The sequence below is a fragment of the Malania oleifera genome, chromosome 7, assembly GCF_029873635.1.
Source record: "Malania oleifera isolate guangnan ecotype guangnan chromosome 7, ASM2987363v1, whole genome shotgun sequence".
Classification (NCBI taxonomy): Eukaryota; Viridiplantae; Streptophyta; class Magnoliopsida; order Santalales; family Ximeniaceae; genus Malania; species Malania oleifera.
In genome coordinates this window covers 3,751,745-3,778,689 of record NC_080423.1, presented here as the reverse complement: position 1 = coordinate 3,778,689, position 26,945 = coordinate 3,751,745, and the positions used below count along the sequence as shown (strand labels likewise).

Below are 26,945 nucleotides of genomic sequence, written 5' to 3'. Positions count from 1 at the left end.
AGCTAAAATATTTAACCAAGACACAACTGGAATACTTAACCAATACATGGCCACCATTAACTAGATGATTCCCTTATCCTTGTTTATTTGACAACCTCTAGTGACTAACTCAACATCTCTAGAAAAACCCACCTTGACATGGGTTTGGTAGACATGATAATAGCAAAGTACTAGCCCAAGGAGATCCTTTTACCTCAAACCCCATAATGATCTCTCAAACAACATCTTCTAGGAAGATGATTCCTTCCATGCATCCTACACGTACTGCCCTAGACCAATAAGGAGTCCATTTCACATGTTGGTCTGAATCTATACCCCCCCCCCCCCCAAACTCCTATTATATACAATTCACTCTTTAGACAGCCGAGGAATTGAACAAGATTTTGGAACGAAAGCAAAAGAAGTAATCATCTCTTAATTTAATTCCATTTTGCTCATTACTTCCGAGCCTTACTACAGAAACTACATTCAATGTCTCCAATTGCAAGAACGAAAATGCCAAGGAGGATCTAATAAAGTTTGTGGAAATGTTCGAATGCATATAACAAGTATGTTAGCCCAAGGCCTTTGCGTGAAACTTGAAGTTAGATGTGTCACCTTTCCTGGAAAAAATATATATATATATATATATATATATATCTTTTCTATACTATAGAAGGTAACTTGAGTGGACCTCATGTCAAAGTCTAGAGAAAATTCGATGGATTGCGAATAGCACTTGCGCATGGCTTAAACATCAAGGAAAACATTAGAAGCATGTGAAGGTTTGTGTTCATCTAAAGGCAAAGGACTATCAATGCCACTTTGGGACCTCCCACTATATGCCATAAGGCAAGGAGGACAAATTCAATAAGAAGCCTCAAATTGTGAACCTACTCAACCAACATTTCCTTGTAACATTGACAAGGTGCACACTCTACTTTATAAGTGGGTCAAGAATGGAGTGATACAACTCCCTAATGTCTAGCGCAAGCCCAAACTAAAGATAAGTCAATCCAAAGTACCATGGATCCCATAGAGTTGTTGACCATCCTACAAAGGATTGCTTGAGGAAGGTTGTTCAAAGAAAAAAGAAAGAAAGAAATCTAATGGTGAGCTCCTAGTTAAGGGGATAATATTTAGAATAATAATGCCTTGGTTGGATTCCTATAACTCTCAAGAGTGAGCTTACTTCAATAGCTAGAACGTCTTATGGCTTGGGCGTTCAAATAGAAGGAACAGATGATGATTTTTCCACATGTACTTTAATGAAGATGTATGGTTTCCAACATTCACTTAGAATTCTTAAGAGTACAAAAGAGTTGCAAATATGTCTCTCATCCTAATATGCATCTTCCAATATGAAGAATGTAATTTGGTAATTCATCCAATAGGAAAGATGGCAAGGAGCTATGATAATGCCGTGACGTTCACAAAGGCAACCATGTATACCAAGTCCGCTAACTACAACTACCCGCTATATCAAGCATCTCTACATGGGTCATGAGTGAATCTCAAGCATCTCTCCATATTAAAGGGTACAAAAATTTAGAATCATCATTTGTTAAAGTGGCCCATATGGACCATGAGTTCAACAATTTCGCCATCAAGACCCTAAGATATGTGAATTGATGCTACAATTGAACTATCAACAGGGTTAGTTGCTAAAGGTATCTATCCAATAGTGGATCCTTTAGATTCAATGTCAACTATAGCCCACCCAAGGGCAAAAGGCATTGTTATAGATTAAAAGGTGAGTAAGGGGACTAACCTTAAGGTTCTCAAACATAGGTACAGGGACAAAATCCTCCAAAAATGGAATGAGTTCACAAATACGACCACAACAAAGCTGCCCCTAGATCACTTATTGCTATTTATCCTTCGATTCACGCGGGGAATTCACAATTTGAAGTTCTACTAGGTTTTATGTGATTCATTCTCATGCCGTCCACCATCTATATATTGGTAGGAAATGATGTTCGGGGAGACTGAGTTCATGCTATCATGTACCCATTCCTTCTTCACAAAAGATTGATGAGAATTAGGGATAAAGCTAGAGGAAAAAGAATATGAAGAGAGATGGAATGAAGAAGAGGACAAATTCAAAACCCTAATGAAAGACAAAGTAGGACACCCATTTTGATGACAAGCCAATTTTGAAGAACAGGTCCCCATCCCTCAAATGAACTAAATGCCCAAGAGAAAAAATATATTCTTCCAAGGTACCCCCAGCTTGGGGTGGCAAAACGGGTGGGCGGGCTGGGTCCGGGCAGGTCGCCAACCGGCCGGGTCATAAACGGGTCAATATTAAATGGGTCACATACATGCCAACCCTAACCGGTCACGGGTCACCCGTTTTAAAAAATATAATTTATTTATTTTATAGTTTTAAAAATTTTCATGTAAAATGACTTTTTTTTTAAAAAAAAAATACTACATTTTATTTATTAGACACAAAATTCGAAAATGAAATTTCTCATTGTCACCGGAACCAACCAAAGCCTCATCCAAACAAATAGCCCAAAAACAAAATTCAAAAAAAAAAAACGTCAATTACTACAGATCCTCAAGCAATACAATAAGCTCAAACAAAAACACTACCACTCCGAACGCAGTGGAAAGCGAGAGAGACATAGAAAGAGATAGAAAGAGGACCAAGATACAAGAGCTTCTGAGCGGTTTCGTTGGGATCCATGTTGCACTCCTTGAGCATTGCGTAGATGTCTTGATTGCTGTGGTCGCCAAAAATCTCCTTGATGTCTTGAATCGTCCTTCGAACGGTGCCGGGGATCGAAACCCTAGAACCGCCACTCATGTTCACAGAAGGAATAGTGGTAGGAGAGGAGAGGAAAGCCGAGAGCCGCGGCCCGCATGAAAGCCTAAAAGGAATTAGGAGGATTAGGGTTTTTTGTGAGTGGGTGGGTAGGTTATGAAGTATATAAAGGATCCAACTAGGTGACCTGACCCAAACCCGGTTGAACCGGTTTATAAATGGGTCAACATATGACCCGCCCATTTATTAAACGGGTTGACTTCCCTAAACCCAATCCTGTTTTAAACAGGCGGGTCACGGGTGACCCAACGGGTCATGACCCGTTTTGCCAGCCCTCCCCAGCCCAAGACTTAACTCCTACACCCAAGACCCTCCAAAACCAACTAAAACTTTAAAGAGAGGTGTTGGAGAAAATAGATGTAGCAAAGGATGTTTGATTCTAGGCCTCTTCTCATAAATAACAAATTTAGTAAGATGTAATTCACCAAATTTATTCAGCTCCTTTATGGAGTGTAGGGATATGTTTGTTAGGAAGATATTGCCCAATCAAGCAATCCCAACGAGTCTTTCAACTTAGTGGGAACTCATATTAAAATAGAGATTGAGAAACTTCTTAAGGCTGGATTCGTCAAGCCAATCCAGCACTTAGGATGGCTAGTAAACATTGTTTCAAACAAGAAAAACATTCAAATTCAGGTGTGCATGGATTCTAGAGAGGCTTTATGTGTTGGGAAGGTTTCTCCAAACAAAGTCTTGGTTACAGTTTCAAAGTGGCACAGCTGCTGCATGCATGACAAGTTGAAGAATCATGAGAGGCTCTATGTGTTGCTACATAAGGTCCATGGGACTGCTGACTGGATCTGCTCCCTCAAATCTCTCCTCTCTTCTCCCTCACTAGCCTAAGTGCTGCATTTTCTTCATTGAAGCATCAAGTTATTTCATATTTGCAACATGGTATTAGAGTGCTAAACTTATTTAAACCTGATTAATCTGATTTAGTTGCAGCCACTTCTCTTCCTTTCTTCCTTTCTCTCCCTCATCGATTCTTAAAATAGAGATCTCTTCTCAGGCTTGAGGGTCATTTAGGGTTTTGTCTCCAATTCTAAGCCATGAGAAACTCTTGCAGGTATTGTGTGGCTCATGGTAGTCAGCCAGATGTAAAGACAGCCACATATTGTTTCCCGCAGCCTGCTTTTGCTGTTCTGATGCTTTCTCTCGTTGGATTTCTAGTGTGATACTGTTATGATGTTGAGCTCCTGGTCATACCTGCATAAGCTTCTAGCTACCGTCAGCTTGTTTATTGTCTGCCATGCTGTTCCAGGGCCTGCGGTTCAACCCTGTTCTGTGGTCAAAGCCAACTTTGGCAGGATAATTTAGATACTATTTTTGTCTGTCATCCTCATAGAATACTGTAACTTAAGTTCTTTGATTGTAGCTGCCTCTTGAACTTCTAGACCTTTAAAGTTCTGGAGCCCTATCTGTGCTAGTGTGTGCTGCCCAATTCTGCATTATTGCTGTGTCGTCCATTCCTGGTACTGATGCGTGCTGATTGTGGTGTGTTGGAGGTATCTCTGCATAGAAAGCTTCCACTAATACAGTTAACGTGCAAATCACAGCCATCAAACCTGGTTGGATCCTCTGACTACTGGTTTTGGTCTCACAAAGTGTTTGTGTGTATATTAACACAGAAGGGAAGTCCAAGTATCTATTAGCACACTGCCACAAAGCTTTCCTATCCTTCCCCTTACCAAAACTCCCAAACATAACAGTGCAGAAAACCTCTAAAAAAAAAGGCGCAGAGCGAGTCTTATTGTTTAACCCAGCAGCCACAGTCTTACTGTTTATTTTTCTTCAGTTGGTGAATTGTTAGCTATTTCTTTCACAAGTTTTGGTTGGAGAAAGGATAAGGCAGTCTTATGGAAGTGTCGAATACTTGCAGTTTTATGGGGGCTATGATTGGAACATAATGCAAGGATCTTCAATGGGAATAAATTAAACTGGGTGTGGTTTGGGATAAAATTCAGTATTTGGCCTGACGGTGGTACACTGGTTTGGGTTTTTTCAAAGGAATTTGTTACCACTAGTTACACAGAGATTGGAGGAAAATTTTGGCATGTTGATCTTTTATCTTTCGGTATTTATTAGTTTTTTACAGGATTGTTCTAGGCCTTTTTTGGGAGATGTCTCATCCTCCATCGTGTAAATTTTCTTCCTAGTACTAAAATATTATTGTGCTATCGAAAAAAAAAGGGGGGCAAACCCAGTTTTCGCCAAAAAGATGGAACAAATTATTCCAAAGAACCCAAGTGAAGGGACAATATGAAACAAATATGAGCAGGTCTATACACTCATAAAGCAAAGGACACAAAGATTGGGCAATGGGGCCTTATTAGGTATTCACTTCTGAAGCAAGTCATTAGTATTGATTTTCTCAATGATTGCAGTCAAAATAAAAGCATTTAACTTCAACAAACTTTAGCTTTAAAAATTAAAGAATAAAGGGCACAAGGACGAACATTAGGATCATGAATCAAATGAGGAAAGAAAGACATGCAAGAACATTCCCCAAAAGAATCTAAGCTCCAAACCCTTTTATCACTCCCCAAAAGAATAAGAAAATCCAAGTTGCTTGCAAAAGAAAGACATGCAAGAACAGTCCCCAAAAGAATCTAAGGTCAGATTTGAAAGACAGCTGCCCCCAAAAAATCTGCCTTTCTTGCCTGGGAGGTAACACATGGTAAGATCTTGACTTTGGATAACTTGCAAAGGGGGCTGTTCATCGCCAACAGATGTCCCATTTGCATGGCTGATGCAGAATCAGTAGAGTACATCCTCCTTCGTTGCACTTGGACCAGGAATCTTTGGAATATAGCATTGACTTTGATTGAACAAAGGTCGGTTATTGCCAACTCTGTGGGAGGGGAACTCTAGGCCTAGTAGGGGATTCAGGCAACAAAAGAGAAGAAAAAGGCTATGTCTCTCAGTCCCCTTGCAATTTTTTGGTGCATTCGGAAAGAGAGGAATAGGAGAATGTTTAATAATTCAACCTCAGCACTCTAGATCAGCAAAGAGCAGTTGTTTACTGCAGTCAACAGCTGGCATAGTGGGACCCTTTAGGGTGGTTGACTTTCTATTGGCTGGCATCCCCTTGATGCCTTTTCAGTAAATATTCCTTTATTTATCCAAAAAAAAAACTAGGCGTGAAAGAGTCAAGCACATTAATCGAAAGGGCTAGCTCATTACTCTCTCTCTAATTATGGTTCCTCACAAAATGGAAACTGAAGAATGCCCACCCTCTTGCAGAAGGAGGAAAACAAAAATAGGAGTTTCATGAAACTGAAAAAAGATGACGGTACGAAAAAGCCAAAGCCATCTTCCCCAATGCAATGATCATCCAAAAAACAGACTTTCTCCCCATTACAAACATTATACCAAGCATTAGGAACGAAAGAACGATAAGTCTGAGTTAAGGATCAACTATTTCATGATTGAACCTCCTTTATGTCAGGAATATATTCAATCACCCATCTAAACTTTTTTTCATAATTTGTCTCCCTACCCACTGATGCTTGAAGGCTCATTATCAACATCAAAACCATGAAAATTAACTAATTTTGCAGAATTGAAGATAGGGCTGATTTGAAGATCATCTGGAAATTCCACGACATTCGCATTTGAATAATCTTCTTTACATCTTACAAGGACCAATCATTCTTGACATCAATTTAAGAAAAGTACTTTTAAGGTGCATTTGAATGGCTAAGTTTAAAGGAATGAGATTTGGATGAAGTGTTTGAAATCCCATTTTGATTAATTCAAAATTTGGGCAAATTACAAGATGGAATGTCACAATAATTGGGAATTTAGAGAGGGCATTTGGACCATCAAACCCTTCCTCGGACAACCCCTTCATAGATGTTATTTGGAAAGCATACCGCTACCCTCACCTCTGTCAAGTCCTTCACATGCAACTTGGGCTGATCCTCACAGAGATAGCCATTGCTGGTCAAAATTTCCTATTTTCTCCTGCAATACTTGTTAGTGCAGAAGAGAAGCTGCCAAGTTCAAAAACAGTACAGTCCACCATCATTAATCCTATATCTTCACCCTTCACTCCAGACTTTACTAAGAACATTACCACCTTGAACTCAATCCTAACTTGCCCTGGATATGCAGAGGCTTGAGCAATCAGATCCAAAAGCAGTGCCTCTAGAGCAAATTTCAAATCAACAGGCCAGGCCTGATTTCTCCAAGAATTTCACCAAAAACTCCAGCAACTCCTTCTAAGAAATTGTGGTAAAGATGAGCCTATATTCTAGTCAAACTTGATTCGAAATAACATGACATCATAAAACTTGAGCTCGGCTCTTAACCAACATATATTAAAATGCCTATATATCAATACTATACAATCAATTAATTGATTGTACACTGTACAGATTATAATTCTAATACTTCTATACAAATATAGTAATAATATTTTTTTTAAGCATTAAAAATAATGAAGTTCGATTAAGTTCGCAACCTACAAGTTGAGTATCATGAGTCCAATTGAGCTTGAAGTTGAACCGAGCTTGAGTAGCATATGAGCTAGCTCAGGTTAAAAAGACCCTAAATTTTTTTGGTCCACGTTTAGGCATCACTTGATGATTTCTAACATGAGAAAATCCAACAAGTAAACTCTGCACAGAGGATTTGTACAGCACTTGGGATTTGCATCCGTTTTAGAAAGAATGATCATGACCACCAGGGATTTGTATCCTTATTAAGCTAGCCAACCAGTGTATTAAAAATTTTTGGATTTTTGATGATTGGATTTAAACTCCTATCATTTCAAAATAGTTGATGTATTATTAAATGCCCTATTAAAACAGCTTAAGAAATCTCACTTCCTAAAAAATGCACCAAGACTTGATCACCTTCCTTGAATTCTTAAATCGTCAAAGTGAGCCTTGCTCCTCTTTATACTGTTCATATGCTTGCTCTAATTGAAGCATGCTGCTCATCATGAATGCACTCAATAAGAGGTTCTCTATCTTCACAAATTCCTACCTCATTGGCCCAAAAAACAAGATCCAACACATGTGACTTTCTTTTTTCTTATTTAAAAATGAAATTTATCAAGCAGGGAAAAGAATTATAAAATTCCTATGCTGGTAAATAACTTCAATAAGGTGTCTGAAAAATCAGCATATGAAAACTCACATTCCTCTACCAAGACTCTTATTAGTAGCCTCTATTTGATCATCTGTTCGTGAATTGTGGATGACAAGTACTAAAGTACCTATTGAATAATTGGGTAAAATGGAAGACCTAGCCTCAATGACAGGTCTCCCCCTCTATTTATAATATATGTCAAGTTCAATACAAATGACTATAATATCCTTACTAACTCACATTTATTACTAACAAAACTCTAACACATAATAATAATGCTAAATGACTAAATAACCATTAACACTCCCCCTCAAGCTAGGAGCATATATATTGTTACAAATGCATTTCACACGAGCACCTCTCAAGGCTTTAGTAAAGAAATCAGCAAGATGAAACTCAGACTTCACATAAGCTGTTGTAATGAGCTTTTGTACTAGTTTCTTCCAAATAAAGTGGCAATCAACTTCAATGTGCACTTACCTTTTCAAACAACTATAGGAAGATCAACACCATGGGAAATAAGATCATCCAACGGGGGAACTAGAGGCATAGTAGTATAAGTTGGAGGAAGCACTTCCCCCTCGAGTCGTCATGTGTATACCTACAAATTGGGATGATCCAAGCGACGAGAAGGACTCAAACTGGATAAAGATGTAGGAGGATTAGGCATAGATAATAGGTTTGGATCTGAAAGGCAAGGCAAAGGGAGGGACTCATCAAGGTCAACAAAACTCAAGAAATTAGAGTAGTATGGTGTACACTCAAAAAAAAAGGTGACATAGGCGAAGACAAAGAATTGATGTAAAGTAGAACTATAACACCGATATCCCGTTTGAGTAAAGGAATAGCCCATAAGAACACATTTGATAGCATGAGGATCTAACTTATCCATTCCTAGAGTTAACTGATGCACAAAGGGCACACAGTCGAATATACGAAGAGGAAGGGAGAAGGAGAACAAAGGAGCCTTAGGGAAGACAATTGAATATGGGATTTTACCACCAAGGATAAAGGATGGCATTTTATTGATGATGGAGCAAGCTGTAAAACAGCATCACTCCAAAAAACTTTAGGGACATTCATTTGATAAAATAGGGTACAAGAGACTTCAAGAATATGTTTGCTTTTTCACTTAGCAACTCCATTTTTTTGTGGAGTGTGGCCACAAGAGGACTGATCGATCATACAAAGTTTAGTCATATAGATAATGATTTGGGTACTAAAATACTCCTTAGCATTATAACTACGAAGTGTCCTGACTAGCATATCAAATTGAGTCTTTATTTGGGAACAGAAGCCCCAGAAGATATCAAACAACTCAGAACAATCTTTCATTAAATATAACCAAGTCATCCTAGAGTAGTCATCAACAAATGTAACAAAGTACCAAAACCCCGACTTTGACATGACACGACTAGGACCCCAAATATCAAAATAGACTAACATGAAAGGACTAACTTCCCATTTGTCAACCCGGGAAGCAAAAGGAACACGATGATGTCTGCCCAATTGACAAGACTCACACTCAATATTAGATAGAGAACTTAATGTAGGAACTAGCTGTTTCAACTTGTCCAAGGACGGATGACTAAGGCGACAAAGGATTTGAAGTGGTGTAGCTGCAACTGTGCAAGCAATGGGTGGAGAAGGCAACTCAAAATAGTAAAGTCCACGAGTCTCACGTCCTGTTCCAATTGTTTTTCATGTCTTCAAATCCTAAATAACCACAAAATCACAAAAGAATGTGATAGAACAATTTAATGACTGTGTAAGCTTACTGATTGACATGAGATTAAAAGAAGATTTAGGAATGTATAAAGCAGAAGGAAGAGAGATGGAAGGAGTAGGATTTACTGTTCCTATCCCCTTAATAGTGGACCCATCAGCAAGGGTACCTGGAGGTAGATTTTTAGGATACTGGAGTTCAAAAAAGAAGTTGGTTGCACCTATTATATGATTAGTGGCAGCAAAATCGATAACCCAAGGACTAGTGGGAAAGATACCAAATTACATATAGACTGTAGGATTATCTTTCTGGGCAAAAGACGCAATGTGATAAGATGCTTGTTGAGACAATTGATACTGTAGAAACCTTGAATACTCCTCTTCTAATATAGTCACAGTATGCAGTTCACTCAAACAAGTGACTAACAAAGGAAGCATACTTTTGGGATTTGCAGCTCCATCCCAACATTCACAAACTCAGACCGATGATCACAAGAATAATTGCCAGAAGAATTGGAACAACCATGAATGAGGTGACCCACCATGGACAAATAAATCAGTACAAGGCTGCCACAGCACCAAGAAACTCATACGCAACCCCAAGAAAGCAACACACAGCACTGGAACAATTGGAGAGGTGAACCACCGAAACTGCCATGGATAAATCACCAACAAACTTATATATAACACTACCACAGCCTCACAAAAAAATAAAAAAAGCAGCAGCTTATAAGCACTACCACTGCTCCAAAAGAGTCACCAATGATTGTTACTAACACCGAACAACAACTAACAAATTACCACGAGTGCATAGTCTCAAAAAAAAATTGGAACTTTAAGCAAAACACATGCCCAACAACTTGATATTTTGGTATATGGAAGGAATTAAAACATTGAATCATTAAACACAAGAAACCCCACTGTTTTAGACCCAATAACTCAATAATCATTGATAAACAGCTTCACAAAGCATCAAACAACCATTCCTTGGGTGCTGCACATGAGCAATTAAAAAATGTGAGATCTTTGGACAAGTCCAAAAAACATCACAAAAAACTCCAATAACATGTTAATAGAGGGATTGGATCACTGCTGGATGATTTCAAGTCAAAAACATACCTAAAAGTAGCTTCATGCATCAGTGCATGGTGTAACGGTCTTGGGCCCAACTTCGATGGAGCATTGTCTGCTTTGACCCACTATCCTCACAGGTTTGCCCTATAGAAAGCGCCTCATTTAGTTGGAACCTAAACCCTCCTTATAACCCCAAGATCTCCCTAATACACATCCGATGTGGGACTATGACAGGCTCTCCCGTCCAATCCCTAGTATACATCTAATATGAGACCATGACACGTGGGGTCGACCCTGGCAGCCTTCGACCGATGCATGAGAACGCGTGGAACACTTCCTAGAGATGGGATTTTAGTGGGGGGCAAATTGGTAGTGTCTGTGGGTGACTATGGTGTTGTTTTTTGCAAAATCTATAGTAGATTTTGTGCTTTTGAACTGGCAGTGTCACCCAGAAAATTTCCAGCAACTAGTCTGACTTTCGGCTGCTGTTGGCTGTTTTGTAGGGCTATAGTGTTGCTGGAAATTCTTCTATGATGGTAGACAAGCAATGGATTTTGGGTTTTAGGCTACGGTTTTGATGGTGGTGGTAACAATTAGGGTTTAGGTTTCAAAATCATGCTCTGATACCATGTTGAATAATTGGGTAAAATGGAAGACCTAACCTCAATGATAAGTCTCTCCCTCTATTTATAATATATGTCAAGTACAATTAGAATGACCATAATGTCCTTACTAACTCACACTTATTACTAACAAAACTCCAACACATAATAATAATGCTAAATGACTAAATAACCATTACCAATGCATCAAATAATAATAATTGCCACTGTGTGTAGGCACGAATTACATGCATGCTCCAGGCTCTCAAATTTCTTATTTTTCAACTTCAAAATATATGTGTATTGCTATTTTAGTATTATAACGTTGTCTAAAAATATGAGCAGTTACCAAGATATTTTTCAGAAATCTAAAAAATGGAGACCGAAAGTAAAACAGTAATAATAATAATAATAATAATAATTTTTCATGCGCCTGGTTGCACAACTAGAAATAGTCCAGCTATTCCATCTCCTTCCCACCCGTTCCAAGTTCCAAGATTCGAAATTGAGGAGGTATCAAGCTTTAAACGTTGGAATGTCCATATGGGCATAACAGTAATACTAAATGTAGTAAAGATCCTCCAAAATTATAGGATGAGGCCGGACAATCGATTTGAAAAAGGAAATCCAGCACGTGCACAAAGCACTTCCAGTACAGAAAATGGGAACACTAGGACGAATAGAGGACGATGGGGGAAGAAAATTAAGAATTGGCAGACAAAAATGGAATTAGTATATACAACTGTACAAATCTGTCATATCAATTTTTCATTCCATCCCACTATCAATCCATTCCATTCTAGTGTACCAAACATAGCGTTAGGAATCTAATAATACCTGAATCAAGATATCAGTCTTTGCGGAAGGAGACGGGCCAACGATCTCGACGACATTGCCGACGCGGAGAGGGAGCCTGTGAAGGGGAGGAAGAAGGAGGAAGGGACGCTCAGTCATAACCCTCGCTAGCATCTCTTTGGCGCTCTCGTCTCCGCTAATCCACCCTTTTACAGCCATCGGTGATGCTAGCGATGATTCATTTCGCCGCAGCGTAGAGAAACAGTGCAGCTTCTTGCTGTTTCAGAAAATCACACCCTCCCTCTCGCAAAAATTCAGGATGCTTCTCCAACTCTGCCCCGTGAATGCTTATCGCCGATTGCTAATTGCTGAAGCTTGCGGCGAAGTTATCCGTTCGAAAAGAAATTTGCAGCCCTGTGTCTTGGCGCCAAGACAGTGACGGGGTTGGTCTAGCGCTAACTTCATCAACCAGTTTTTATTTGTTTATTTATTTATTTATTGAACTTTCCAACACGGATATGAAAATCAGACCGTCGGGTGACCCGTTTATTTGAATAATTTATAAATCCACACAGCCACACGGTCAGTCCAACCACACCACATGGTCCACACGTCACACAAAAAAACCCTAAATCCTAATCCGTCTCCCGCGGCTCTCCTCTGGTATGGTGTGCTGCTGCCTCGGTGCCTGCTGCGGTGCTCCCTGCTATGTGCTGCTGCGAATGATCCACTCGGATAGCCAGACCACTCATCATCCTAGAGGTCGAGTCGTCATCTCCTCCACAAGTGTTAGCCCTCCTAGCTCCACAGACCACTCGACTACACACCTCTAGCTCCAGCTACTCCACGGTAGGATCAAGCTCCCTCACGATCCCGTGTCGCTAGCGTTTCCCTTGACCGTTCGGCTTCCTCTCCGATCGTGAAGAATTGAAGATGTCATCACACAAGACCTTCAGGATCAAGAAGAAGCTGGCCAAGAAGATGAGGCAGAATAGGCCTATTCCTCACTGGATCTGTATGAGGACTAACAACACCATCAGGTACAATGCGAAACGCAGGCACTAGTGGCGTATGAAGCTAGGGTTTTAAGGTCGAGGCATCTGCTTGTTCATGTTCTAATCAAGCATTTTTTGTTTACTTGTGAGACTCCATTTGTAACGCCCCGAACCCTTAAATTCGGGTTCGGTGCATTATACCTAATAAAATCTCTGAAAATTCATAATTCATATCATACGTAGCGGAAAACATAAACATAATCTCCTTAATCTATAATACAGTAATACCACAATTCTACAATATACCAAAGTTTATTAATTCTAAGTAAAATCCATAAAATTCATCCAACACTTGCATTTCCACAAAACATATACATCTCCAACATTTCAATATTTTCACAACCATTCATCATTCAACATCTTTAAAATATAACAACATAAAACATAAAACATAAATATTTACATCCAAATTGTCATCAACATATACCTTATTTCTTAATATTCCTCAAAACTAAGTACCCTCGAGCTCCCTAAGACCAACCTCGAGGATGTCCTGAAAAAAAAACAATCATATTCGGGTGAGACACATTTCAGTAAGAGGAGAAGAATACATATTAAAACAGTGTGTGGCTAACATGAGGTATATAAATGTCATTTTAGATACATTTGCAAATCATTAACGTAACATTGAAAACATTCTCTGAACTTAAATAATCATATGCAAATGTTTACCCACAAGATCACCCAAGGATAGGGGTGGTTACCCGCCCATACAAGCAACACCCCTCTGCTCCGATACTTAGGTAACCCTAAGGTCACGACTAAAGCATACCAGAGCACTCACCTTATTCAGTAAGCCCTCAAGAGTTAACTTGATCTCATACTCACACATTCAATAATAGTTTACGGCAAAGACCCTAAGGATAGGGAAATCTACCCGCCCATACAATTAGGTTCTCTCTGCCTTAGTACATTATGCAGCTACTGCCACATCTGAAACTACTAGTGCACTCGCCTTTCTTAGCAAGCCTTCAAGCAAAGAGTTTGCCTCGCCCAATGGTAACATATTCTACATACATAAATACTTCTGATAACATAATACATTCTTCCTTTCTGTCATTATTCATTCATACACATCTGTTCATATACATAGCTTAAACATTGCATTTCATTTCACTTTAAGTAACTCTTTCCCATTTACATCGTTCACATTTGTCATTTCATTTCATTGTTATTCCATTGTCATTTTATTGCATAACATTTCATTTCATTCCTTCGTACTACAGCTGGTCTTTAGCCATCATTTGTCAGTTTACATAGAAATGCACTAGAATCTGTTACAGTTAGTTCACATAGAAATGCACTAGAATCTGCTAACATGGTTGTCTTTCAGCTGTCTTATATTTACATGGTTGCATTTAACATACACAAGCAATATTGTCCATATCATATTTTATTTTCAATACTTCACTTACTTAGTTTGCATCTCATACATTTAATATATATATATTAGCACAAAATCTTATGCCACACAGTTTGACAATAAAATTCATATACATTCCTTACAAAATAAGTCAACCCATAATTAACATTTATATGTTGAAAATACATTTTATTTCTTACTTAATTCCTCAGAAAATTCCTTTCACTTTCATTCGTTTACTTTCACATATACATAACTATATAAACAATCTTAGGCTCATAAAATATAAAATTCATGGTTGGCATTTTAAACCAACGTAAAAACATATATACATAAATAACACATGATCCTTTTTAATTCATGAAAAATCTGATTTAATATATAAATTTCCCCCTTACCTGACTTCAAACTACACTGGCAGGATCCCCGAACCGATACCCGTAGCGTTCACTTGGACCCTGAATCCAAAAATCCTATTTTAATTAAAATAAATTTCAACTAACTTAAATCTTCAGGAAAATACTTATTTACTACTTCCTAATCTCCAAATAACAACATTCCTTAAGAAAATCCCAAAATAACTTACTTATCCTGATTTTGGGATGTTTCCCAAACCCCTCAAACCAATAATCAGCTCCTACAGCCTTGCAGAGAATGATCCTACGAACCCCGTGATGGTTTCGGATAGTCAAACCAGGTAAAAATCGGCTCGAGATCGAAGAGAGAAGGTGGGAAAATCGTTTTTAGAGAGAGAGTGAAGAAGGTTCGTAAATTTCACACTGAAAATGAAGAACAACCTATTTATAGGCAGGGCTTCGTCGGCGAGACACTTGGATTCGTCGACGAGGCACTGTAGAATCTTCGTCGACGAGAAGATACCTTCATCAACGAAATTTAGGGTTTTCAAAATTTTCTCTCGAGATTTCTTCGTCAACAAGGAATAGACTTCGTCGACGAGCTTAGAAGGACACTCGTCGACGAATACAGGACATTCGTCAACGAGGCCTACTTTTCCTTCTAATTTGTTTCCTTTTTCCTTCATTATCCATTAATCCATTTCATTTATCATATCTTCTAATTATTTTAATTTTCGGGTCATTACACCATTTGTTGTTTAATTAGTTGGGAACTCAACCGAGTCCTTTAGCAAAGATTTTGATGAGACTGATGTTTATCTCATAGTTTATATCATATTTTTATTTAGATATTAATAAAAAAATGCAGTACTTTTTAAAAAAAAATATCATTTTATATGAAAATTTTTAAAAATTTAAAATAAATTTTATTTATTTTTTAAACGGGTGACCTGTGATCCGCCCGTTTATTAAATGAGCGGGTTATAGTTGGCATGTACATGACCCATTTAATATTGACCTGTTTATGACCCGACTCGTTTATGACCGGGTCCATTGATGACCCGCCCAAACCCCGCCCGCCCACCCGTTTTGCTAGCCCTACATAAAACCACTAGATCAGTCGGATAGGTTGGACCGATGCGTCAATCGGGTCCCGGTGATTGAACTGATGACATTAGCATGATGTCATATAATTATGGATATTTTATGTTAATTATTAAAAATAAATGTATAATTAAGGACGTCAAAAATGTAATAATTGAGCACAGCCAATTAAAGATATAAATTTATTATTAATTATTACATTCAACAATTTTAAACTAAATGAATTTTGAAAATAATGACTCATTGTTTTTAGGTTCCATTTAAATCTCAAAAAATATAAAAAAAAAAAAAAAAAGCAAAGGAAATATCAAGAAATCTATATTTTCATGTTTGGTTATTAAGAAAAATGAAAAAAAAAATAAAAATACCAATTCTACAAATAAAATTTTGATTTTACACATAATTAGTATTGTTATAAAAAAATGCAGAAAATAAATAAGAAAATAATTAAATAGAGACGAGACAAAAATTTACGTGATTCGGCTATGCCTACTCTGCGGGCAAATGGAATCAAAACTTCACTATCATGGGAAGAATTACAATATGGATCTAGCATTACACAAGAATATCTTTCTCACTTCTTTCCTATTTCTCCCTATTCCACTCTTTTTCTTCTTCTGCTTTCTTTTGAATTTTTTTTTCCTTTTTCTTCTTTTTCCCATACGTATTGTCCATCATCTCTTCCTTCTTATATAACCGTGGGAGGAGCAGTAGATAAGGGGTTTATTCTTTAATGGGGTAGATGGATGGACATCCATCATAATGATGGCATAGGGAACATGAGGGGACAAGTGCATGGAGAGTGGCAGACACTAATTATTCATAACACTCTCCTTTGGTTGCCACTCATATTTTAACTTCTTTTGCTAAGATTTTTAAGATGTCTCATTTCGATAAGATGAACCAATTTCTTGAATGTCGTTGTAGGCAAAACTACTTGATCAAATCTGTTGAACATTCATATCACCATTCTTTTAGAGTTCATGTGTATAGAAGAATTTTGGAGAGATATGTTTTGTTCTGTCACCCTTTATATATCCTCCTCTTAGTTAAGTTATACATGCAGCGTTGTCTTCATATAAAATTGTTGAAATATTTTTGATTGATTGAAAACCACAATTTGCTTAGATATAAGAAATCATTGATTTGAGTCATACGCATTTTCTACTAACTTCATGGAGAACTAGTATTTCATAATGATTAGAAGATGTTGTTGTAATCGTATGTTTTACTGATTTCCAAGAGATACCAGTTTTTCTATAAAGAAATACATATCCAGTTTGAGATTTAGCATTGCGAGGATCAGATAGATATCTAACATCTGCATATCCTACTAATTGAGATTTGAAATCAAATGAGTAGAATATACCCAAATCAGATGTACCTCTCAAATAGTGTAGAATGTGCTTAATTCCATTCCAGTGCCGCCAATTAGGAGCAAAGTTGTATCTTGCTAGTAGATCTACAGCAAATGCAATGTCGGATCTTGTACAATTGGCCAAATACATTAGAGAGCTAATAGCACTTAAATATGGTACTTCAGGACGAAGTAATTCCTCCCCCTCATCATGAGGTCGAAATGGATCCTTTTTAACATCAAGTGATCGCACCATCATTGGAGATCCCAAAGGATAAACTTTGTCCATATTGAATTACCTTAATACCTTTTCGGTATATTTAGAATGAGGAATAAAAATTCTGCCATTTACATGTTCAATTTGTAGTTCAAGACAATATTTTGTCTTTCATAAATCTTTCATTTCAAATTCCGCTATTAAATAATTATCAACTTTAGTGAGCTTTTCGGGAGTCCCAACTAAATTCGAATCATCAACATAAACAACAATTATAGTTAATCCGGATTATGATCTTTTAATAAAAATGCATAGACAAATTGGATCATTTATGAATCTCTCTTTCACAAGGTACTCACTTAATCGATTGTACCACATGCGTCCAGATTGCTTTAGTCCATATAAAGAACGTTGGAGTTTAATTGAATATAAATTTTTGGGTTTTGCTTCAGGCAATTTAAATCCTTCAGGGATTTTCATGTAAATTTCATTATCCAACAATCCATATAGGTATGATGTTACTACGTCTATAAGACGCATGCTTAGTCGTTCAGCAACTGTTAGCCCAATTAAGAATCTGAATGTGATTCCATCCATTACAGAAAAATATGTCTCCTTATAATCAATTATGGGTTTTTGCGAGAAACCTTGTGCCACAAGCCTTTATTTATACCGAGTAATTTCATTAATTTCATTTTACTTGGGCGCAAATACCCATTTGTATCCAACAAGTTGGACATCTTCTGGTGTTTGGACTACAGGCCCAAAAACTTCTCTTTTTGATAAAGAGTTTAATTCTGATGTGATAGTCTCATTCCATTTTGTCCAATCACTTTTATATCGACATTCATTAACAGATTTAAGTTCAGGATTCTCATTACTTCTGGTAATGTCAGTAGCTACTGCATATGCAAATGTGTTGTTAACAACAACTTTATTTCTATTTCACATTTCTCCTATGTAATGAATTGAAATCTCATTATTATTTCCAGGTACCAATTCATTTTCAAGGGATGTCTCTTCAGGAGTTTTCTCTTCAGGAGATTCCTCTTCAGGAGGTTCCTCTTCAGGAGGTTTTATATTAGGGATTTCATTCTCAGAAGAAATAGGTTTGTGAATGTCGAATGAATTATCCACCACTATAACGTCTTCTGAAGTGTTTACAGATTTCAATCTTCTCCTTCTGGGAGTTTTATCTTTTGCACTAACAGGCCTTCCACGCTTAACTTATGGTTTAGGTTCATTAGCCGGTTGTTGTCCTTCAGGGACATCAATATGTGCTAGAATATTTGCAGTAGGTATATAAGATTTTAGTATGACCTTGGTATCTACAAAAGAATCTGGTAAATGATTTGCAATCTCTTGCAAATGGATAATCTTCTGAACTTCAAGTTCACTTTGATTTGTGCAAGAATCTAAATGAGATAAATTCATGACATTCCATGTGACTTCATGTTATGCTTCAGGCACTGATTTAGCTCACCCTAATGTAGGGAATACTACTTCATCAAAATGACAATCTTGAAACCATGCTTTAAACAAATCACGTATTAAAGGTTCAAGATATCTAATAATAGAAGGGGAAACAAAACAAACATAGATATCACACTTACGTTGAGGACCCATTTTAGTTATTTGAGGAGGGGCAATAGGAACATATACTGCACAACCAAAAGTTCTTAAATAAAAAATATCAGGTTGTTGCCCATAAACTAATTACATGGGTGAGAGAGTATTGTAAGCAGTGGGCCTTATACGAACTAAACATGCAGCATGAAGAATAGCATGTCCCCAAATAGATAAATGCAATTTAGTTCTTATAATAATAGGTCTAGCAATGAGTTGAAGTCTTTTAATAAAAGATTCAGCTAAACCAATTTGTGTATAAGTATGAGCAACGGGATGTTCAACATCTATTCCAAGTGACATGCAATAGTTATCAAAAGTTTGGGATGCAAATTCACTAGCATTATCCAAACGAATTGATTTAATTGGGTAATCGAGAAAATGAACTCATAATCTAATCAGTTGAAAAAAAAAAGTCTAGAAAATGCAATATTATAAGTAGAAAGTAGAGAAACATGTGTCCATCTAGTAGATGCATCAATTAAGATCAAAAAATATCTAAATGGTCCAAATGGTTGATGTATTGGTCCGCATATATCACCATGAATTCTCTATAAGAAACTGAGTGATTCAAGACTTACTTTTGAAACAGATGGTCTGACAATTATTTTCCCTTAAGAACAAACAGTACACATGAAATCATTTGATAAAATAATCTTCTGATTCTTTAGTGGATGACCATGTGAATTCTCAATGATTCTTCACATCATTACATCTCCAGGATGTCGAAGACGATCATGCCAAAGTGTAAATAACTTTGGGTCATTGCATTTATGGTGCAAGACATTATATGATTCAATTGTTTTATTTTTTATATAATACAATCTAGAAGATAAAGTTGACAGCTTTTCTAAAATTTGTTTCTTCCCATAAACAATAGAAGTAATATAAAGGAATTCTTTACTACATTCATTTGTAGTTTTAATGTGATATTCATTAAGTCTTAAATTTTTAAAGTTTAACAGATTTCTTATGGATCTGCTAGAATAGAAAGCTTCGTCAATTTGTAATAAAGAACCATTGGATAACTTTATATTAGCTCTTCCAGAGCGTTCAATCAAATTTGAAGAACCAAATATTGTATTAACATCTATTGAAGATATATTCAAGGTAATAAAAGTATTTTCTATCTCAAAGAATTGTGCATGTTGTAGCATTGTCATCTAAATAAACTTCTTCCAAAGACAACTTAGAATCGATCAAAGCTTTAAGACAATTCACACTACAACAAATATTTTAAAAACTCAATACTATAATTGATCATAGCAGCAATTTATCAAAATACAATTTTACTTACTATATATTCTAAAATATTACATTATTATTTTCATCTTGATTTGCAAGAAAATCAGCAACATCAAGAAAAACAGAATTAGATGGCCTAGTATATATTGAAACAACATTATTAGCAAAATTTGTTTCAACCTCTTTAGTGTTTTCCTTTTCTTTTATAGATGCTTGGTATAGATCTACCAAGTGCTTAAGCGTACAACAGGTACGCGACTAATGACCTTTTCCTCCACATCTGTAACATTTAGTTTCATGCTATTTGGATCGCTAATTTTGATCATTTACCCGCTTCTGTGGGTCATCCCCCTTTTGGGGGTTATCCCTCTTCTAGGGGATTGTAGCCTTATATTGATGCCAGTAATTATTTCGACCATGGCCACGACCATGTCTGCAGCCTCGTTATCGACCATGAGATGTATTCATATTCACTTTAGGGAATGGGATCGAACCAGTTGGATGAGTTTGGTGAGTTTTCATCAAAAACTTGTTATTTTGCTCAACGACAAGAAAACATGATATAAGTTTAGAAAATTTAGTAAATTTCCCTTCCCTATTTTGCTGCTGTAGGAGCACATTAGTGGGATGGAAAATAGTAAAAGTTTTTTCTAACATGTCTTCATCAAGAATATTTTAACCACGTAATTTTAGCTTCAAGCTAATCTTATGCAGAGTTGAGTTATACTGGCCAACTGTTTTAAAGTCTTGCAACCTCTGGGACAATCATTAATATCGAACTTTTGGTAAAATTACAGTTTTCTGGTAGTCAAATCTATCCTTTAAATTTTTTCATAGGATAAGGGAGTCTTTAACAGTGAAGTATTCAGTCTTTAATTCTTCATCTAAATGATGACGGAGGAAGATCATAACTTTTGCGCGATCCTGTAAGGATGTGGTATTTCCATCTAAAATAGTATCTCCTAAGTTCATTGCATTTAGATGAATATCAACATTAAGAATCCATGATAAATAATTGTTGTATGTGATATCAAGGGGAACAAATTCAACTTTGCTTAAGTAAATTAACAATAATAAAGCAATTTAGAAAACAAAATGTAAAAATTAAAATAAAACTGAGATAATAATATAATAGTATTTCCACCATTTTGGGGTACTTAAATATGTTTTTTCAAGAACATTCTTTTATTTTATTTTCAATTTGTACTATTCAAGACTATGATTTAAATTTACAATATTAAATTGAGTAATAATTTAACACTTCTTCCAGATATTAAATATATTATTTCATATGGAGAATAAATGTTTCACCTATTTAGGAGGTCAAATTTAACATCACTTGGGAAGATTTAAATATGTAAATGAGAAATTTAAATATATTGCTTCTTCAAGAGGACTATATCTTCGGGAGATATATATACGGAATATTTAAATATATAGCCTCTTCAGGAGGACTATTATACCATCTCTTCCGGAGATTGGTAGTTTATATATATATATATAGGCGATATCGAAATAAAATCGACCATTAAGGCGGTATAAATATATAAAAATATATTAGTCAGTTAGAGTCTCGTGAATTAAATAAGAATTAAATAAATATGTCAATTGGTTAGAGTCTCATGCTGATAACGTGTTATAAAAGATATAGAAAATAAATAGGAAAATAAATAAATAGAGACAAGATAGATGTGGTTCAACTATGCCTACTCCATGGGTAGATGTGATCAAAACTTCACTATCACGGAAAGAATTACAATATGGATCTGGACTTCTTTTCTATTTCTCCCTATTCCTCTTTTTTCTTCTTCTGCTTTCTTTTGATTTTTTTTCCTTTCTCTTCTTTTTCCCATACGCATTTTCCATCATCTGCTCCTCCTTATATAACCAAGGGAGGAGCAGTAAATAAGGGGTTTATTCTTTAATGGGGTAGATGGATGGACATCCATCATAATGACGGCATTGGGAACATGAGGGGACAAGTACATGGAGAGTGGCAGACACTAACTATTCATAACAGTATTTAGTTTTTCCTATTTTTTAGTCATATTAAAGTAAACTTTCACTTTTTATAGTATTTAATGGAGAAGCAAAATACAAGGAAAAATAAAATTTCTTATTATTTTCCTTTCCTTCCTTTTCTCCTAACAAAAATCTTTAATCAAAACAAATCCTTAAAGAAAAGAAAACTCCTTATTGTCATAAAAAGAAGAGATTTTCTCTCTTTAAAAGTCATCTTAACAAATAAAAATTGTAGAATTTTTATATATTATTAAATGCATTAAGGGACCAATTAAGGAGATCTTCCATTTTCCTAGGCACAAAAAACTCTTTCCAATCCCCCTTTTCATAGTGTCTACACGTGTAGCGCCTTGAACCAAGTGGGACCCAAAGTGCTATTATTCCATACATATATATATCTTTGATACCATATCTATAACGTTAGCGACCCGAACCCGAAAGGGGGTCTTGGGTGCTCCAGTCCATACACTCAATATAAAACATACAGCAGAAGACAATTAAACTTCAAACACTTTACCAGAGTTCTAAATCATCCCAGTTACTTATATGTGTCTCCATATCATATATTACATCCCAAAATAAACAAAACATGATAAACAAGTGTCTCACTTACACTTACAATAACTACAAAATCTAAACCTAACCCCGTAGCACGCTAGGCTCGATTCCCTGTAAGACTTGAAATATGAGATGGATATTGGGGTGAGACACTTCTCAGTAAGACGGATTAGATTATCATTAGTGTATAGCTAACATAAGTTTTAGCGTGAACATAATACATTCTTTTATTTAATTGTACGTGAAATAGCATTTTTAAACCTATACTCACACCTTTATAATTGAAAGTACATATATTTTCCTTCATAACATAGTTTCGGCTCAATATAGCCCATTTTTCGTAAATTACATATATGAATAGAGAACCTTCCTTATTGGGCCATCATATAATATCATGAATAACACCCATGATCGGATTGTGCGGTTCGAAGACTGGACCTAGCAATCTAGACAGTCGACCACTGTTAGGTTAACATAACATGCTCTGAAGTACGATTTGCCTACCGCGGCCTGGTCCGAACTCCAGGGGCGATCCACAACTCTTCGCAAGCCAAATCGAGTGTCTATGGGCCACACTTTCACTATAGTGTGGCTGCACTAACACTTTCACTAGCTACGGTATTGAGTTTCCATAAGAGCTAGTCTATTAGGATTCATAAACCATATATATAATTTACGTAGTAAAAACAGCAACATTATCTCATTTTCATAAATCAGTATAAATTGTCATATTCGTAAATCTATATAAAACCTGTCATATCATAACTGGGTATAAAACCGTCATATCATATCTCAGTATAAAACTGTCATGTTCATAATTCGGTATAAAACCGTCATATCATATCTCGGTATAAAACTGTCATGTTCATAATTTTGTATAGAACTTCTCATATCATAATTCGATATAAAAATCGTCATTTCTTAATTCTATATAAAAACTGGTCATATCATAACTCGGTATAAAACCATATCTTTCACTGTATAATACCATAAAAACCATCAGGTTTAATTATGTAATAATAATAACCATTTTAATGCCACACGATTTGAATGATATACCATAATATAATAAACTAGCCGAGGAAAATATATTTTACTGAAATAAAGTTATGATCATCTTTAGGGTTTAATTTAACTCAATACATATGTTTTTCAAGAAGAGGAGATGATCACCCCACTCACTTTAGTTTTCCCCAAATACGTATATAATACCAAAACCCTCATTTTCATATGCTTGATTCATTCATAAAATCATATATAATATTCATGTATCCATATACTCTAGTTTAATCGGTTCATATTTTGAAAATAATTGACATAATCTAATCCCCTTACTTGTTCCTAAAAAACTACCTATAGCTTTGGAGAACGAAACCCTAGCCTCTTAACTGGCCAAGGACGAGGACCGACAAGCCAAGAGGAGAGATAGAGGACCGGAGAGCACGTGTGGAGAGATCCTAGGATAGAGAGAGAGTGAGAGACTTGATTTAGGGAAAAAGTGAGTGAGTGAGAGAGAGAGAGAGAGAGAGAGAGAAAGAACCCTAGGAGAGAGAAAGAGAATTAGAATGAAAAATAAATATAAGATCTTAACTTATAAGCCCTTGGCCTGTAGGAAACCATCGACGATTTGGTCACTTACCAAACCAGTTTTCCCGTGTTCTTATATGAAAACTCTCGGTTGTTTGAAACCATCGGCGGTTTTTAAACAATTTTAATAATTCCCTTTATATCCTAACGATCATATTTTTATTGGAGGCTATATATATTCCCTCATTTGCAAAGATTAAGAATTAATTAGTGCCTTGATTAAGAAATTTTCCATCTAAAATTCTTTGAGCTACACTTTCATATACAAGCCTATATACCTCACCTTTTACTCATTTCATTGCACAATCACATTGAGTGGGAGTATTTTGAGATTACCTACACTTCCATTGCAAGCTTATACTCTCATGTTAGTGATTAATTATTGATTTTAAAGAGAATTAAGCTCAAAAGTTTTTTCCCATTGATTTAATCCATAAATTTATTTTGTAGGGAAACTTTTATAAGCTTGTGAGTTTTTGCACTTTTATTGCAAGACTTTTAAGCTTGTCTTGTGTGTTAAATAAAATATTTTTGACAAGCTTGTGTTGCAAATATCTCTTGTGCTCGATCTTTAGAAATTAATTTTTGAGATATTTGATTATACTCTTGAAATGTTTGAAACATTATTTGTGGTTGATATATATATATATTGTTTCAAAAAATCTTTACTAACACGCTCTCTCATATAAATTGTTATTATTGCATATAATTGAGAGTTGACATTTAGACTTCACTAAGCTTATACATCCATATCATACTGAAGTGTAATTGTTTGTGCGTATTGGTACATATTTGCTTAGTTAAGAAGCAATTGAAATTGTACACAAAATTGTATTGATTATCTGTTGTATTCCAAGCGTGATCTGAGGGGGTGTTGATCTAGCCCGTAAGGATCAGTTGTAAAGGTTGAGGTCAACCCTGGTAATTTAACCTGGTATTGTAAACAGTGTCGCTCCACCCGTTAAGTGAGCAATAGTGGTAATATTTGGGCTTGCGAGTTGAGGCGAGGATGTAGGCAGTATTGGCTGAACCTTGATAACATTTGTTGTGCTTGCTTTTAATTTTCGCATTTTAAATTTCAACACTTGAATGTTTGCGTTTAATTGTTTAAATATTTGATTGGGTTTAAGATTATATAGAAAGACCCTAGGTTTGTGCAAGACTATATTACTGATATCTGGTTTGACCTAGGAGAAAGTTTAAATTTCCAATTCACCATCCCTCTTGGGAATACACCAATTCTAACAATAGTAATATCGTCATCACATGACATCTCTGATACCATACTGTCACGTCCCATTTTTTTTCATAACAATTATAAAACATATATTCATAATATTTCAAATATTACATTTATATCCATCCACTGTCTGCGGAAGCAAAAATAGACCTTTCCAAAACTATACATACAAGAGTACTACTTCCTAACCATTACTATACAATTTCCCAAGACAAAGCTATAACCCCAAAATTACCAAAACATTTATATACGCCGATTTATATCAGTACTTACCCTATCTGTAATATTTACACCTCGACCCTGAGCTCCTAGGTTTGCTTTCCTGGCGATCCTAAAATGTTGAATTATTTATTGGGGTGAGACATCTCTTAGTAAAACGGAATAAATTATTATCAGTGTGTGGCAAAAGAATTTTAATATAAGCATAGTACATCCATGAATGAAATAACATTTATAATCTGTACTCACATTCATATTATTGCATAAGACATATTTCTTTTCAGTTTATAATTTGGCTCAAAAGCCCCATTCATAAAAGAAATCTACAATTTACACGATCCATACATATCAAGCACTCGTTGAGATTGAGGTGTTTCGTATCGTCGTCCCCCAATTCAGCAATTCTTATCAAGCACTTGCTAAGATTAAGGCGTTTCGTATTACCGTCCCCCAATTCAGCAATTCTTATCAAGTACTCGCTAAGATTGAGGCGCTTCGTATCGCCGTCCCCTAATTCAACAATTCTTATCGAGCAATCGCTGAGATTGAGGCGTTTTGTATTGCCATCCCCCAACTCAGCAAGCCCTTGGGCTAAAATCCCAAGAATCGGGGCGTTTCATATCAAACTATCAAATTCGCAACTCGGCATCAAACCGTCATTATTATAACTCGATATAAATTCACATTTTTGTGTGTAATTACAACTCAGTATAAAATCTCAACTTTGTAAATAATCATAACTCAGTATAAAACCTCAACTTTGCATATAATCATAATTGAGTATAAAATCTTAATTTTGCATATATTCATAACTTAGTATAAGATCTCAACTTTGCATATAATTATAATTCAGTATAAAATCACATTTCTGCATAAAATCACAATTTCTTT

General features: G+C 36.0%; 2 protein-coding genes across 8 annotated transcripts in view; one reads left to right on the top strand and one right to left on the bottom strand.

Annotated features, from left to right (window-relative positions):
* LOC131160625 (DNA repair protein XRCC2 homolog) overlaps window positions 1-13,230 on the bottom strand; it is an 81,620-nt gene extending 68,390 nt beyond the window's left edge. For 3 of the 7 annotated variants that reach the window (XR_009138109.1, XR_009138110.1, XM_058116472.1), the window contains exon 1: window positions 12,148-12,324. Coding sequence is in view for 3 of the 7 variants with exons in the window: in XM_058116472.1 (XP_057972455.1) it covers window positions 12,148-12,324 (177 nt within the window). In the remaining 4 variants the exon portion in view is untranslated. Of the gene's footprint in view, window positions 1-12,147 lie in introns of all 7 variants that reach the window. The other 4 variants (XR_009138111.1, XM_058116471.1, XR_009138112.1 and 1 more) reach the window with 3 other exon arrangements.
* On the top strand, window positions 13,039-13,331 carry LOC131160626 (large ribosomal subunit protein eL39-like). Its single transcript, XM_058116473.1, has one exon. It carries the CDS (start codon window positions 13,039-13,041, stop codon window positions 13,168-13,170), a length of 132 nt encoding a protein of 43 aa, XP_057972456.1. The 3' UTR covers window positions 13,171-13,331.
* The last annotated feature ends 13,614 nt before the right edge of the window (window positions 13,332-26,945 follow it).

Coding starts and splice junctions, on each gene's coding strand:
- LOC131160626 (XM_058116473.1), top strand. CDS start 13,039: ATGTCATCACACAAGACCTTCAGGATCAAGAAGAAGCTGGCCAAGAAG.